The sequence below is a fragment of the Nyctibius grandis genome, chromosome 33, assembly GCF_013368605.1.
Source record: "Nyctibius grandis isolate bNycGra1 chromosome 33, bNycGra1.pri, whole genome shotgun sequence".
In the NCBI taxonomy this organism is placed as follows: Eukaryota; Metazoa; Chordata; class Aves; order Nyctibiiformes; family Nyctibiidae; genus Nyctibius; species Nyctibius grandis.
Genome location: NC_090690.1, coordinates 2224147 through 2238509, shown reverse-complemented (window position 1 = coordinate 2238509; position 14363 = coordinate 2224147). Strand labels below are relative to the sequence as shown.

The window sequence follows — 14363 nt, the reverse complement described above, 5'->3', positions numbered from 1 at the left end:
AATTGGGTTTGGGATTAACTCTTTGCTGCAGTCAAAAGGATTGTGGATTTTGGATCAACCGCCTGGTGAACTGCTGGGTGGAAAGTAGATGTGATGGGTGTCCAACCGCTCGAAAATTTTGGGGGGCTTCCTCCCTCCCTTCATCTGTGCCAGCATCTCTGAGCTCTGACTGCCTTTACTCCAGGTGAACAGCTCTGTCGCTGTGTGCAAAACCTGGTGTTCTGTCTCCATGTGCATCCTCCAAAATACATTACTCATCAGCGTGGTGCGGGGTACCCTGCCAAAGCATATTGCCGCGTGTAAACGCAGCTTCCTCGCCTCCGTGGGCCACGTCTTGCTCCTGTGCCTCCTCTTGGCTAGTGCTTTAGGGCTGGGACTGGGACGGGCACATCTACCTGCTGAACAGAAGGATTAATATACCTCTGACTGTTTTTTCAGGTACTAATCCAGTCCAAGCCAGTGATATCCGTGTTTGGTTAGAGTGGAGTAAAGCTGTCAGCCTGCCACAGCAATGCCTTTAAAGGACTGTTCCACTTTCCACAGAGGAGTATTTTCACTGCCTGGATCAGGCCAAGGTACCAGGAATTGAGTGCTGAAAGTTCTTTATGTAGCTGATATGTGATGCACATTTGGTTTTAATCAAAATCCCATTGAAACAAGCAGTCAGGATTTAGAGCATAGGATTACAAGTAATACCAGGTTATTATTAGTAATCACTTTTCATCATGCATTGCCTTTACAAGATACAAAACAATGCCAGCAGAAATATACTAAAATACATAATTCCTTCTATTAAACTATCAAATTGTACGAAGTAAATAAATCATGTACTACAGTAATATGAGAAGACCTGTAACTTGCCTTCATTTATGTTTCTGATTAACTCAAACACAGTAGAAGGCAATAGTTGTAACCTTATGTTGGGCATTAAACAATTTTACCTTGAACGTACAGCGGTCATGACACAATTAAACCTTTTCTGACTTTTTGCATATAAACCACAGATATTAAATCCCTTTGTTTAATAAGATTTGAGCAGATTTTGTTGTTGTTGTTGTTGCCAGGTTTACGGAGCGGAGGCCAAAGCCTGTAGACAGATCCAAGTGGCTTTGTTGGGGCAGACACCCAGGTAACTCTTAACTTGTATCCTGCCTTTTGGAACGAGTTCTGACATCACTCGCCCCGGTGCAGCCGGGGTTATTCATTTGGGCTAAGCAAATTAAAAGGTTCTGCTTAGCCTCTCCCTTACTTTGCTTTTATACTGTCAGTGTAATTGAAGCTACTCCTGGTTTATAACTCCGCAACGGGGAATTGCATCCAGACAGCGTGTAGTGACGCATCAGAGTAATGGCGCAGATGAAGGGCTAATACCGACCTCGGCGGTTACACTAATGTGCACCTGCTGGGGCTCTGGTCCAGCGAGCTCTGCGCAGGCGGCTGGCGAGCTGTCAGGGCCTGGAGACAGCACACGGTGGATCCTTACAACGCACAGAGCATTTCCCACGAGGTTCCACGCACGTTACGGTTGCGGTGAGGAGCGAGTGTGCTCTGCCCCTTGCCGGCCGTGGGTCCTGCTCCGTGCGAGCCCACCCCGGACGCACCGTCCTGCTCCGTGGTGGCTCTTTCCAGCCATCCCATGGCGTGTTCGCAGAGTTAACTGCTGTGTGTCACCCGGCCGAGCCGCGAGGGAAGGGTGGGGTGGCTGCGGACGTGTGCGCCGAAGTGTCGCGGCCGTAAGAGGAGGCTCCTTTTCTTGGAAGGAGCAGACGTGCAGGGACGAGCCAGCGGAGCGTTGCTAACTCCCGAGGTGATGCAGTTGCTCACGTCCCTCCGGAGCGGAGCAGAGCGAGTGGAGGGGTCCTGTGCCGGGGAAGGGGGGCCGAAAGGTGGGCAGGGATCCAGTTACACAATGGCAGGGGGGCCACTGCCCTCGGGGAGCAGCTGAGCACCAGGCGGGGGGGTATTGACTTTGGGTTCCCCTCTTTTCTTTTTTGTCTTTTCTTTCCCCTATATTTCTTCATGAGGTTGGACAAAAATTGTAACGCCTTGGGAACAGGCTGACTGGTACAGTAGTGTGTGCTGTTGAATTTAATAGGATCTCGTGAAGGAAATGGGAAGAAGGGGACGGTTCACTCAGGGCTACCAGTGCTTTTCTTTTTTTTTCTTTACATGTATCAGCCAGGAAACAAACCCTTCTCCTTCAGGGCAGCGTGTAACCTATAAGGGAAGCTGTGGAGAAAATTCTTCTAGCAGGTTATGCTGAGCCTTTAGTAACGAATACTTCCTCTGGGGTTTTAATTTTTAGGTTTTTTTTTCTCTTCTGGTGAGATCTCTAGGGTCCAGGCCAGCTATTAACCGAGAACAGGAGGAAAGGAGATTTTGGGGGAAAACCTTATCCCATAATGGGTATTATTCTTGTGTCCCTAAACCTTCTAGCAATGGTCTTGGAGGCATGACCCTGAAATAGGCCAACCACCGATCTTTGAGTAGTCTAACAATTCCTGCACTGGTTGTTTCTTTTTCCCTTTAAAAGCTTGAGTACAAGAGAGAAGCCAAGCTCCTCTGCCACCACGCAGTGAGTGCAGAATGGAAGTTACAGGGCGATTTTGCAGTTCTTGTTGCAAAATAAGTGACTCAAATGTGCTCTGGTACCAAAGGACTCCAATGTCTCATGCAGAAATTTGCTTGTACAAGTCTCACACTAAATTTGACAGCAGCTCGGTGCGGGTCCTTCACTCCTGAGCTCCTTTTCACACTTGCTTAAACACTAATAAAGGTACTGCATTCACAGGGTCTTTTTGGAGACTTGATAAAGCTTTTCTGATATTATAATGTTTGCGTGTGTCCTGATCCAATATATCACTGTATTGTAGTGCCTGTTCCCGTCACCAACCTGAGCCTCATCTTAGAGTTAATCTCTTGTTACTGCTGTTCGTAATTAAAACCGGTTGCTTTAAAAATATGCAGTGGGTGTAAATACTAAATATGTCCCTAAAGGAGTAAATCAGCCCTGGAATAATGATATGAAAAATAATAGAAAATGTGCTGGAAGAATTTTAGTATCTATAGGAACTACTTGCTACTAGTTTTTCCTTACGCTTGGACTCAAATCAGGATGTATACGTGCACACAGGGCCAGGACAACCTGTTTTGTTTTGCAAACTATTTCAGTTCAGATTGAAACATTAAAAAGGACAAGTAGGAATGTTCACCTTGGGGGTGAAGGGGTGGAGAAATCAGGCTTTGAGTTTGAAATTCAATTTTGTGGAAAATGCAATGCTTCCACTCCAAATAGGACTTAGATAGAACGGTGATTCATCCCCCATTGAAGTCAATGCCAGAGTTGCTTTTGATTTAATCGGAATCAAACCCGATGGGACTATTCTCACTTGCAAACTGGACTGGTCCTATTAAGTAGAGAAACCACAGTGCTTTTGCAGGGCTGCTGCTGCTTTTTTTTTTTTTTAATTTATTTATTTAATGAAATTGGCTCAGTGTCACAAAACTGAGACGAAACCCGAAACCCTTCTGTTTCAGTGCTTTTTGAATGTTCTTGGAACATCTGGCACAGCTGTTATTTTGACCCCAAGGCAGGAGTACAACCTCGCTCCTCTTCCCATTCCAATTGAAGCTGACACCAAATATGCCAACGTGAACGGGGCTGCACAGCCCAAACTGAGCTGTCAGCTCCTCCTTGGAAGAAATCGGAGCTCAGGGATGGGGCGAGGAAGCAGAGCGGTCCCGTTGCCACGGGCAGAGCTGTCAAACTCAGGCTAAAAAAGGCAGGAATGAGGTAAAGCAGTGGCCACTGTTTCTGGAGCTCCGCTAAGGAAGAGGCTACTTCTGTTTTTCTTTAAATTGCTTCCTTATTGACTTAAATTTAGCCACCCATAAACCTGAATGAATGCCCACAGGACGAGGGTTTTTTTGCACCTCCATTTAAATGAGGTTTGTAGAATTGGTTCATCCAAACAGAACTTCTGTGCGTGGACAGATCTATGAGCCTGTTTGAGCTGCATTTCCTTACCTGGCACCTGCACTTCCTTGCCTGGCACCACAGAGACGAGAGTATTTTTCCCTCGACAGAAAAGATCGTGGGGATAGCTGAGTGAGAATCAAACATGCTCAGGATCCAAAGAAGCTATCTATCTCCTCTCTGATCAGTAATATCTGATATCTAAATCTTCCAACTTATTGTAAGCTGCAGGAACTTGTAACTTTTTATCTATAAATCTTCTTTCTCCCTGCACCTTCCCAATTTCCTTTCAGCTCTAAGGCTTAATACTACTGCTTATACTTTCATCCCTTAAATACTCGGAGCCTTAAATTGTCTCTGGTATACAGGATAATCAGTTCTCCAGTGTGTTAATCCTCATTATGTGCCTATTAAAATGAAGATTAAATCAAGCATTAGGGTGCCTCCTCCCGTTATGAAATCTGAAAAACAGGATTGAATTTGTGGGGGAGGAAAACTACCAAACACCTAAAAAATTGTTTCTTGAGCTTCACTGGGAAGCAGTAAAAGCAAGACTGTGCTGAACTCTGAGGTATGAACGTGTGCTTTTACTAACATAATTGTGCAGGTGAGGGGAAGATAAGGAATGTGGTGCACAAGGAATAAGGTTTTAGGCACCGAGAGGGTATTTGCATGTGCCTACGTGAGGTGTAGTGTGTTTGTACACGGGTTTGGCGTTGCGCACACGTGCTTTGGCAGGCAAAGGCGATGCCTCCCGTCTGCACGCACACAGGTACGTCCTCTCTGCCTTTCTGGGGGGCCGAGGGCAGGTGCGGAGCTGCCCCGCTGCGGGAAGGCTCCGTGCCAGCCCCCATCGTACGTGCCGTACAAAAATGCCCCTTCCCTTCTTCCAGGCTGGGATAACTGCTAAACGGGTGGGAAAATATCTTTTCTTAAAGGGCAGGTGATTTTTTTTGGGGGGGGTGGAAGATTTAGGACTGCCCTGTCATTTCCTTGAGCTCAATTATCCATAGGAAGTCCCCCCCTCCCTTTCCCACCGCCTCTCCAAAGATTAACTTTTTGGTTATTGTTGTTTTGGCAGGTACTTTTAATTGGCTGGAAAATATTCTTCCTGTGAAGTTGCAGTTTTCTGGGGCTTGAATGAGTCCAGTCTGCCATTGGCTCTGCCCAGCGCCTCCCGATTGGCTCGGCAGCCCGCGGGGGGACCGATAAGGGCGGCTATAAAAGCCCTCGGCGCTGCTCCTGGTCCCCCAGCGAGCAGGAGCCAGAGGGGCCAGGCAGAGCCGGGCTGCGGCACGTCCCCGTGACTCCTTTCTCTCTCCCTGGGAGCGCGTATCCAGATCCACATCTTTGCTCGAGCCGAAGTGGAAGAGGAGAGACACACACACATACACCAAAAAAAAAAAAAACCAACCCACCCAAAAAACCACACTTAGCGGAAACTTGTCAGAGAATGCTCCTAAAGTCTGGTTTTCTCCTGCTGCTGGTGATCAGTGCATCTGCATCCTATGAAGCTGAACAGAATGACTCTGTGAGCCCCAGGAAACCCAGGGTTGCAGCCCAGAACTCAGGTAACACCCAGCAAGGAGGGCTTTGAGCCTGAACCCTCAGCTGTTAAACTGTTTCAAATATCTCTACTGCTGATTTTTTTCTTTTTTTTCCCTTCCTTTTTCTTTTCTTTTTTCTTTTTTTTTTTTTGTTTTGCTTATAAACTTAATGACTGGTAGGAACAAATATTAATTAAAGGGTCTGATTCAGGAGGATATTGGTGCATAGCTGGAGAAGAAATCTCCTTTCAGGAGCTGGGTCAGGGAACCGGTGTGTGATCTGCTTGCAGGATGCAATCCGTTTTCTCTCCTCCTCCCCCATCTACTAAATGAGTTCTGTGCACTTTTTTTTCCCCCCTGCTTGCATGTATCTTTCTCTCTTCCCCAATTGCAGTCATACTTGGGTTTAAATTCCTTGCTTTTTAGGAAGTTGATAAAATCCGTGGAAATTTGACTGAACCATTGTTCTGCCAAACATCTGTCTGTTCAAAGAGGGGGAGAGAGATATGCGACTTTGAAGAATGCAGTAACCTAGAAACTGTCCACTGCTAGCATTTATTTTCAAAAACTGATTGCTATCAGTGAGATGGTACCGTAAAAATGCGATTGTGACATTTAGCAAACTTGCTTTTACAATGGATAAAAAAATTGCTGGCAAGTCAGCTCTGGATGTCTCTACTTTGTGCACTATAGATGCTTAGATAAGTTGGACACATTGTCTGGAACAATGGAAATTAAAAATCTGTCTTCTAGTATACTGAAAAGATATTAGGTCTCTAATTTGGAGCTCATTAACAGATGTCTTATTTTAGATCTGCAAGGCTCTGCAGCATTATACTAGGGTGTTTGCTCAATTTCCTTTTGTATTTGGTTGCTATAGAAACATAGGGTCTCACTATTGCACCGTGCCTAAAACAATAAAAGCTTAATGCATACTAAGTCTGCTGAAAGCAAAGTTATAATTTGAACCTGTGGAAACATAATTATGGGAATGACTTGTGCGACGGTGAGGTTATGAACTGGGGAGAGGATGATCTTACCAAATATTTCTCCCTTCAGGCACGTAAGCAAGAGTGGAGAATAAGCAGGGGTTAATTGGGTGATTTTTTTTTTTTAAATATTTTTTTTCCTCCTCTTTTCTGTAAAGATCCTGGTTGTATAGATACGTCTTTAGGCTACAACTCAGCTCTTAATAAGGTGTGTTCTCGTCCACTAAATGCAGATTCTCACTTTTCCCACACCTAGGATCTTGATGGGAGCCTGGGTTTGTATTTCTTCCTAAAGAATATCTCGTAACATGATCTGCAAAAGTAATGAATGTGCCTTGCACAGACACATAAGGGGACAGATGTTCAGCTTACCAAAAAAGGTTAATCCCTACTAATTTCAGGGCAATCATGTGGCAATACTGCTGATTCATTGTTAAAATGCGTAGTATCTGCACTAAAAAAGATGGGATGACATGGATACCCTCCTGTTCAGTCTAACTACTGCCTCAAGGATTTTAATTATACATGGTCAGCTCCATTACCTTAACTTGCTCTGCCCAAACCTCCCTCCTCTTTGCGAATCTCCAGCAATATGACCTTTCTTGGCTGTGCTTGCAAACTGCTGGGCACCAGGTTAGTATTTAGCACCAAGCTGCTCGTTCAAGTCCTTTGTAGTACTGATAATTGACACCCAAACTAAAATCTTATTTCTGGATACTTCACGCTTTTTAGAAAAGCACAAACACCTCCAAAGCCAGCGCTTGCTCGCAGTGAGTGCAAATTTCATGCCAGCTTATTGGCAATTGCCATCACTTCAGTCTCATTTTCAAATGAGGTTTGTGAGCCAGATGCTGCCAAGCTGCTCTGACCTCCCTTGAGTCTAAGACCGTGGAGAAGACCTCACCTCCCAGTGCTCTTCATGGGCCCGTCCTCATTACTTCTGCCTTCTTCAGAGGAACTCTGAGTGAAGCTGTAAATGCATGCGGTCGGAATTAGGTTGGGATGGAGCTGTAAGTCTCCACCTAGCCAAAGACTATCAGATGTTGCCTCTCTTTTAATCCGTGTGTAACCTATTGAAGGTTTTGGTTGTCGCAGTTTCTCTTCCTTGATTTGCTGGTGATGTGTTGCATGACTTCACTTAATAACTCCCTTTGGCAGCGCCTTTGGCCTCTCTTCCTTACCTCTCCCTCCAGTCCCGAGAAGCAATAAGGCCACTGCCTGACCACAGCTGAGCATGACATGACGTTGTGCTGGAGAAGGGCTTTAAGGCGCGGGGCATCGGGGAGCGGTGCGTCCGTAACGTTGTGCCTGTGCCTCTCTCCGCAGCCGAGGTGGTTCGCTGCCTGAACAGTGCCCTCCAGGTGGGCTGCGGGGCCTTCGCCTGCCTGGAGAACTCCACGTGCGACACGGATGGCATGTACGACATCTGCAAGTCCTTCCTGTACAGTGCTGCTAAATTTGACACTCAGGTACGGTACGAGTAGAAAGGGGACAAGAATAATACCTCGCCGTTAGAGCTGCCTTTTCATGCTGTGATCCAATAAAGTGCTTTTACAAGTCCTGTGGCACTAAAACACGTGCTTAAATGCTTTGCTGAGTGGATGCCTTAATTTCTGTGTCCTTGTGGAGATGGGGTCTGTGCAGGCTTAACCCTTCCTTTCTTGCAGCCCTTCCTGCTGCTTAGCTACTCCTCTGAACCACGATTCTGGTTTTTGGCTACAAATGCATCCTTCAGGGCTATTTTCTACAGTACATTTTCCACATACTGTATGCTATGTGTGAGGACTTGGCAGGGAGTGTTTTGTGGGGCGGAGAGCTAAGTTTCCTCTTCAGGAGGAAATATAAACGTTCTTCTAACAAAGTAAGTCTTCTGACTGTGTGACCTGGCACAGGGCTGGGATTTGAATTGGAAGTCTTTGGGCCTGGGAATGCATGGCCAGATCAGCCTCTCCGGAGCTGCAGTCGCTCGCAGCAGAATAAATAGGGTAATATCAGAGGACTGTGGCTCTGCCAAGGGCCCTTTCCCTTCGTACTTTCTTCCCAAAACATGCACGCCCCCTCTTTCCCTGCCCTCTCGCTCCCAAGGACAAACTTAAAAGCTCTTAAAGCATCTTGAGGTCTGGTGAACCAGATGCGTTGAATCGCTGGTGTGCAGCGAGCAGTCCGGCCCCCTCCCGGAGGGCAGAACTGGCCCATCTTTGGTGCTGGCACTTCTAGGTGTGTTCACGCAAAGACTTCCATTGCCTGAACCTTTTGGGAACAGGAGCTCGCTGTTCTCCCTCTGTGCATCCCAACTGGAACTGCTGTGAATGTAACCATGCAATATCTGCAAGCATTTAGGTCCAATTCCCTGCCGTGCTTGGGAAGGGACCTCCAGCAGGTCTGTAATTGCAGCAAGGGTAATTAATAGCAGCCAGCCACAGCAGAGTATCTGTTAATACATCCCTTTCTATGAAATCTGTTGCAGTTTTAAGGTTTTTCTTCTGTTCCCAGGGAAAAGCTTTTGTGAAAGAAAGCTTGAAGTGCATCGCAAATGGGGTAACGTCCAAGGTGTTCCTCGCCATCCGGAGGTGCTCCACTTTCCAAAGAATGATCTCCGAGGTGCAGGAGGAGTGCTACAGCAAACTGGACATGTGTGGCATTGCGAAACGGAATCCTGAAGCCATCACGGAGGTCGTCCAGCTTCCAAATCAGTTCTCAAACCGGTACGTGGAGCTTTCCTCAGCTGAAACGCTTCAAATGCAAAAATGTGAAGCGCAGAGAAAGAAATGAGAGGAACCAAGTTGACTAACTTCTTACAAGTCGTAATATAGCTTAGCCTAAGTAATGCTCTCTGCCTTTTCAAATCCTTGTTAAGTTTTACCGGCATTCTTCTGATTCTCTTTTTGGTAAATACACTTATAAACATCGCCAGGGGAGAATCATAAAATTCACTAGATATCCATTACTTCAAAGCCTGGAGTTTGCTTAAATGTTAGTTCTTTTAGTTTGAATGCAGTATAATGGTAAACAGAGCTTTTAAATACCAAACCAGTTTGATTAAAGGAGCATCTCTGGTGTATTGAGCACTTAAGAGCTTCTCAACCTATTGCAACTTCATTCAGACTGCAGCCGTCCCCTTTTTTGGGTTTATATGGCACTGAGCAAATGAGACTTTTCCCTCTGACTTACCATGGCAATATGAAGAACTAGGAAAGCTTAAAGGGAACCAGCAAACAGGCTCCTCTAAAACCTTATTCTGCCATGAGCCGGTGGTTCATATTTCTGGGGATAGTCTGGTGTTCTTAGTGGTCTCTTTTAGGGTTGTCTTCCCCCCTGTTCCTTCTTGATAGCGAAGGCTGCCTGCAGAAACGGGCACGTCATGTTGCTCTGTGACGCCTTTATCTGAGCACAGAACTGCCCTGTCCCCATCCTCCAAGGACAAGGGACAGAGAGAGGCTTCGGGAGCTACTGCAGTCTGCGCAGTCACGCTGCAAGGGCAGGGATTTCTTCCTCTAAGTCCTGGAACAATCAGTGCTGAGTCTTGTGATTGGGATAAAAGGGATCTTTTTGAACAGTTTGAGTAAATATGCTCTAGAATTTGAGTGCAAACAGACCAAGCTGCAATTTAACGTGTTGGCTGACTGTGGTGGATGCTACAGCTCCTCTGGGGTGGCTGTTGGACTTGATCTAGAAGTATCTTAAGCCTCCAGACCTATCCTAGGACAGGTGTGGAAGTGATATATAGACGTTGCATCTCTGACCAGCGTAAATATTATAGAAAACTCTATTGTAGATATTAGAACCAGAAAATCATACTTGTGGGAAGGCGAAAATTATACTTGTGTGTCTTTCCTCTCTTCCCCCAAGCAAACTTGGAAGAGGTTTGCTTGAGTGTTCCCCCAAGGGCTGGGATGAGGAGCAGGCAGCACTGTGGCATCAGTGTTTTATAGGCTGAAAGAGCAGTTTGGGTTAATACGATGGAGTGTAGAGTTAAACAGCCCTTGGTGGGGCTGTAGGGGCGTTGGGGTGAAGGGGGGACGTGTGGCCACGCGGGCGAGGGAGGATGCAGCGCTAGCAGCAGCGGTGTTCTACGTGCTGGGGCCGTTCCTCTCCAGAGCCGCTGTCTCCTGAGGCGGAGGGAACTCCTCCCCCACAGCCGCCAACCCTTGCGAAGCCAAAGGATATTATGACACGTTGAGTAACAAAAGCAGCAGGATTTCCCAGCTAATAGTTTACATTGAGAGCTCCTAAAGCATCCTGCTTTCCCAGCCCCTGTCCCAACATAGCCACAGAATAAGAATGTGCCACTTGGCCTGGGACACTGAGAGGAAGTAGTTAAAGGTCATAGCATCTTCCTGTGATTTAATCTCATGGCAGGAGCGGGAGGGAGGAAAGCCTGGTTGCCTTTGCTTGCTGTCTAGCTACAGAAAGGCACTAGCGAGCTGTTTGATTGCAGCTCCGGCCATGGAAACCACCAGGCTGTGTTTGTGTGAAGGAGGTGGAGGCAGCACAGCAGAGGAAGGTGGGTAGGATCTGCTCCTCCTGTCCTCTTCAGCTGGGACTGACTGAAGCTGGACGCACGGCTCGCACAGATGTATTCGTCATCAACTACTGTGCACGCTTCAGACCTTAATATTAGCACTGCTGAGCTGTGCTTGCACCATGCTTCACCGTGCCAAAGCCAGGTCCTTTTGTACTTCAAGTGCAGCAGAAACTTTAACCTCACCTGACCTCCCCTGGCTGCTCTAAAGGCCAGAGCTGAGAGTTAGGAAAGGAGTTTGAATGTGAACTCTCATTTCCCTCTTCCTTCCCCTCCTCCACCTGCAGGTTATTCTCTTCTCTGCTCCTGTGGAAAAATGTCACCGTGACCTTAAAAGCTTAAAATAAGTTCCCTGTTGTCCTTTCAGGCAGAAGTAGCCCAGCAAATATGAGACTGCTCCTCTTTTCCCAACTTTTTCCCTAGGAAGATGTTCTCTTGTACAGTGAGGTCCCACTTGCCAGCTTTGCTCTCCCTGCCCAAGCCAGCCGTGCACGCAGGCTGTGCTGATCCTGCCTTAGCCCCGTGGAGGGTCGTTCCTTTGAGCACTCTTCTCTGCTCGGCTCAAGCAGCGCTGGGGAAACAGGTCAGCACAATTTCCTGGCTCCCTCCTTGAGCAAGGAACGTGTACTCGAGGCTGCTGGAAGGCGAAAATGCAGCAGCAGGCTGTGGAGGAGGCAGGCACGCAACAGGGCGAAGCATAAGGTCCTCACTTGTGATTTAATGCATGGTCAGCTTGTTGGAAGTGACAACTGACTGTATGTCCTACAGATCTGTCCCCGGGGAATACGTGCATCTGTCAGGCTCCGACTTGGACTGAGCTTCTCCCTCTTCTGGTCCCTTGCTAAAGGCTGTGCATGGAGGGGAAGGGAGAGGGGCGGATGGTGCCACAGGGATGGATACATTCATAGGAAGGGTCGTGCTGGCTCAGACCAGTGGCTTGTTCAGTCTGTTATCCTGTCTGGCGATGGGCAGTATCTGTCCATTAGAAAGATGCAATTATTTTCTTCCTAAAGCTCTAGAAACTCCCATTGTTTAGTGGAGAGTAAAACACACACTGAAGCTAATTACTAGATCGTCTTAGCTCCTCCCTCTCACCTTCTTTGCGATTCACCAGGGTAACACCAAAATCACTTGTGCCTTTCAGAGCTGGAGCAGCTGCTCGTTTAGGATGACTAAATTAGAAGTTCAGCGGGTTGTGTTCTTTCCGTATGTCACAGGCACAGCGTCTCCAGGTCCAGGGCATTTGTTAGATGCAGTGAGAATGTGTGCATTGTGCACTGTCAAAAATCAATTTCAAATACACCCCGAATGACTTAAAATCCTGATTCTTGTAGTTCTATCGCTTGGATTTGAGTTCAGCTCTTACCTTGTTTCTTGGGATGTGCCTTGACATAATGGATGGTGACTCTCGTGCAGGTATTACAACAAGCTGGTGAGAAGCTTATTGGAGTGTGATGAAGAGACTGTCAGCACCATCAAGGACAGCTTGATGGAGAAGATCGGGCCCAACATGGCAAGCCTCTTCCACCTGCTGCAGACAGATCACTGCGCCCAAGGCCACCCGCGCGCGGACTTCGCCAGGAGACGTATCACCGAGCCGCAGAAGCTAAAACTCTACTTCAGGAACCTCCGAGGTGAGGGGTCCGGCCCGGCCCACACAAAGCGCAGCTCCGCCGAAAGCGCGTAAGGCCTCGGGGGAGCAGCCATGGGTGTGTAAGGGATGCTAAGCACTACCAAAGCTGAGGTCTCTCTTCTAGAAGAGTAATGCACCCAAACCAAGTGTACTGTAGCTAGTTTTAATAACAACTAGGAACTGGTTTTAGATTTAGTCATTAATATTTTCTATTCCTCTCGAACAAAACTTTTGCATGGATCTGTGTTCAGTGTCTCAGCTTTCCCACCATCAAAATGTCTCCATCTTCCCCCCCACCCCCTACAAAAAGATACCCCAAACAATCTTAGTCTTAAATATAACCGTACAGTAGTCAGGCCTTCAGACACCAAACCCTACATGTACCTTAGCACTAACACCATTGAAGTCTGAAGATTTGGCACCGAGGAGAATAGCTTATTCTCTCTTGTAGTAAGCTGGTAGGCGACGATAGATGCACTAATAACTATTGCACACCCGGAAGGTGTCAATGGAATTCGTGTTATGAATCTGTGCTGGCCATGGACGAATATGAATGTCATATTCCTGGTCTCTTAGTGTCATGCAGTCCTAACCCTTCCAATACAGCACCGTTAACCCGTTGGTTTACCGAACTCGCTAGCTGTGGGTGAGTCTAGTTATCATGACCTGGCACCACAGTGCAAAATGAGTTAAAACTGCCCCCCCCGACACACACCAAATCAGGAAAGGAACATTTTGTACTATGGAAATGATTAAGAGAGGTGCCAGTCTATGGTTGAAGCTAGTCAGAAGGTTACATAATCTTGCATTGTATTTAAAAGCTAACATCTATGTACTGTATTTAACTGTCTAAAGCTTTAAAAGAAATCTAACAAAAACAAACCCTGTCTTAAGACTAGAGTATTAAAGGTCTTGCTCTAACTGTGGTATAAATAGTTTTAAAATCTGTCATGTACTGTACATAAATTCCATGAGAGTCTGCTTAAAAGGAGCAGAATATAATAACTTTATTGCATAAACTTAGTTTTGTAAGTTAGCTATTTCTTTTTTTCCTGGAAACAGTCTCTCTGTCATATTCAAGAGTTCACATTCTACTCTGTGGCCTTTTTATAATGGAAGAGAGAAAGTGTTCAGGACAGAAATTATTAAGACAGAGCTGGAAACAAGCCTCTCTTCTCATAGTTAAAATGGAAAAAAAAGGAGAGTTCAGAGTGGCCAGTCCTATCTCCACAGAACTGCTGTGAGACGTAGCTCTGCCCGAGGCACGAGTGCTGCTGGAGAGCTGTTGGGGGGATTATCAGAGGGCTGACAAAAAGCTGCTTTGGGATCTCACAGCTGCCACAGGGTAAAACTTCCTTTAGAAAGTTGATTTTTGGGGAAAGGCAGGAAAAATCCTTCAGTTCCCTTAAGCTTCAGCAGTAAAGCAGCGTGCCTGCCTTTGGGAGCATTAACACGCTCAGACCTGCCTTTCCTGCTGTCCAGCTCGCGGGAGCGGAGCAGCCGGCCCCGCCGCGGGGCCCGGGGGCCTCCCCCAAAGGCTGCACAGTAGCCGGGGCTTCAGGGAGCCAAAAAAAGCCACGTTGTGGTATGCGATCAACGAGGCCAGTTCCACTCTCCAAATCCATCCCGTTAGGGCCCGTCTGCAGAGTGGATGACTCTTGCTTAACTAGTTAGAGAGCTAATAAAGGAGGGATCT

At 46.9% G+C, this 14363-nt stretch overlaps 1 protein-coding gene across 1 annotated transcript; it reads left to right on the top strand.

Moving 5' to 3' along the window:
- The first annotated feature begins 5116 nt into the window (after positions 1 to 5116).
- On the top strand, positions 5117 to 12895 carry STC1 (stanniocalcin 1). Its single transcript, XM_068421513.1, is given in 5 exon segments — positions 5117 to 5176; positions 5178 to 5547; positions 7839 to 7981; positions 9006 to 9217; positions 12451 to 12895. Coding segments are annotated over 5 exon segments (1056 nt in total). The 3' UTR covers positions 12722 to 12895.
- Positions 12896 to 14363: the final 1468 nt, after the last annotated feature.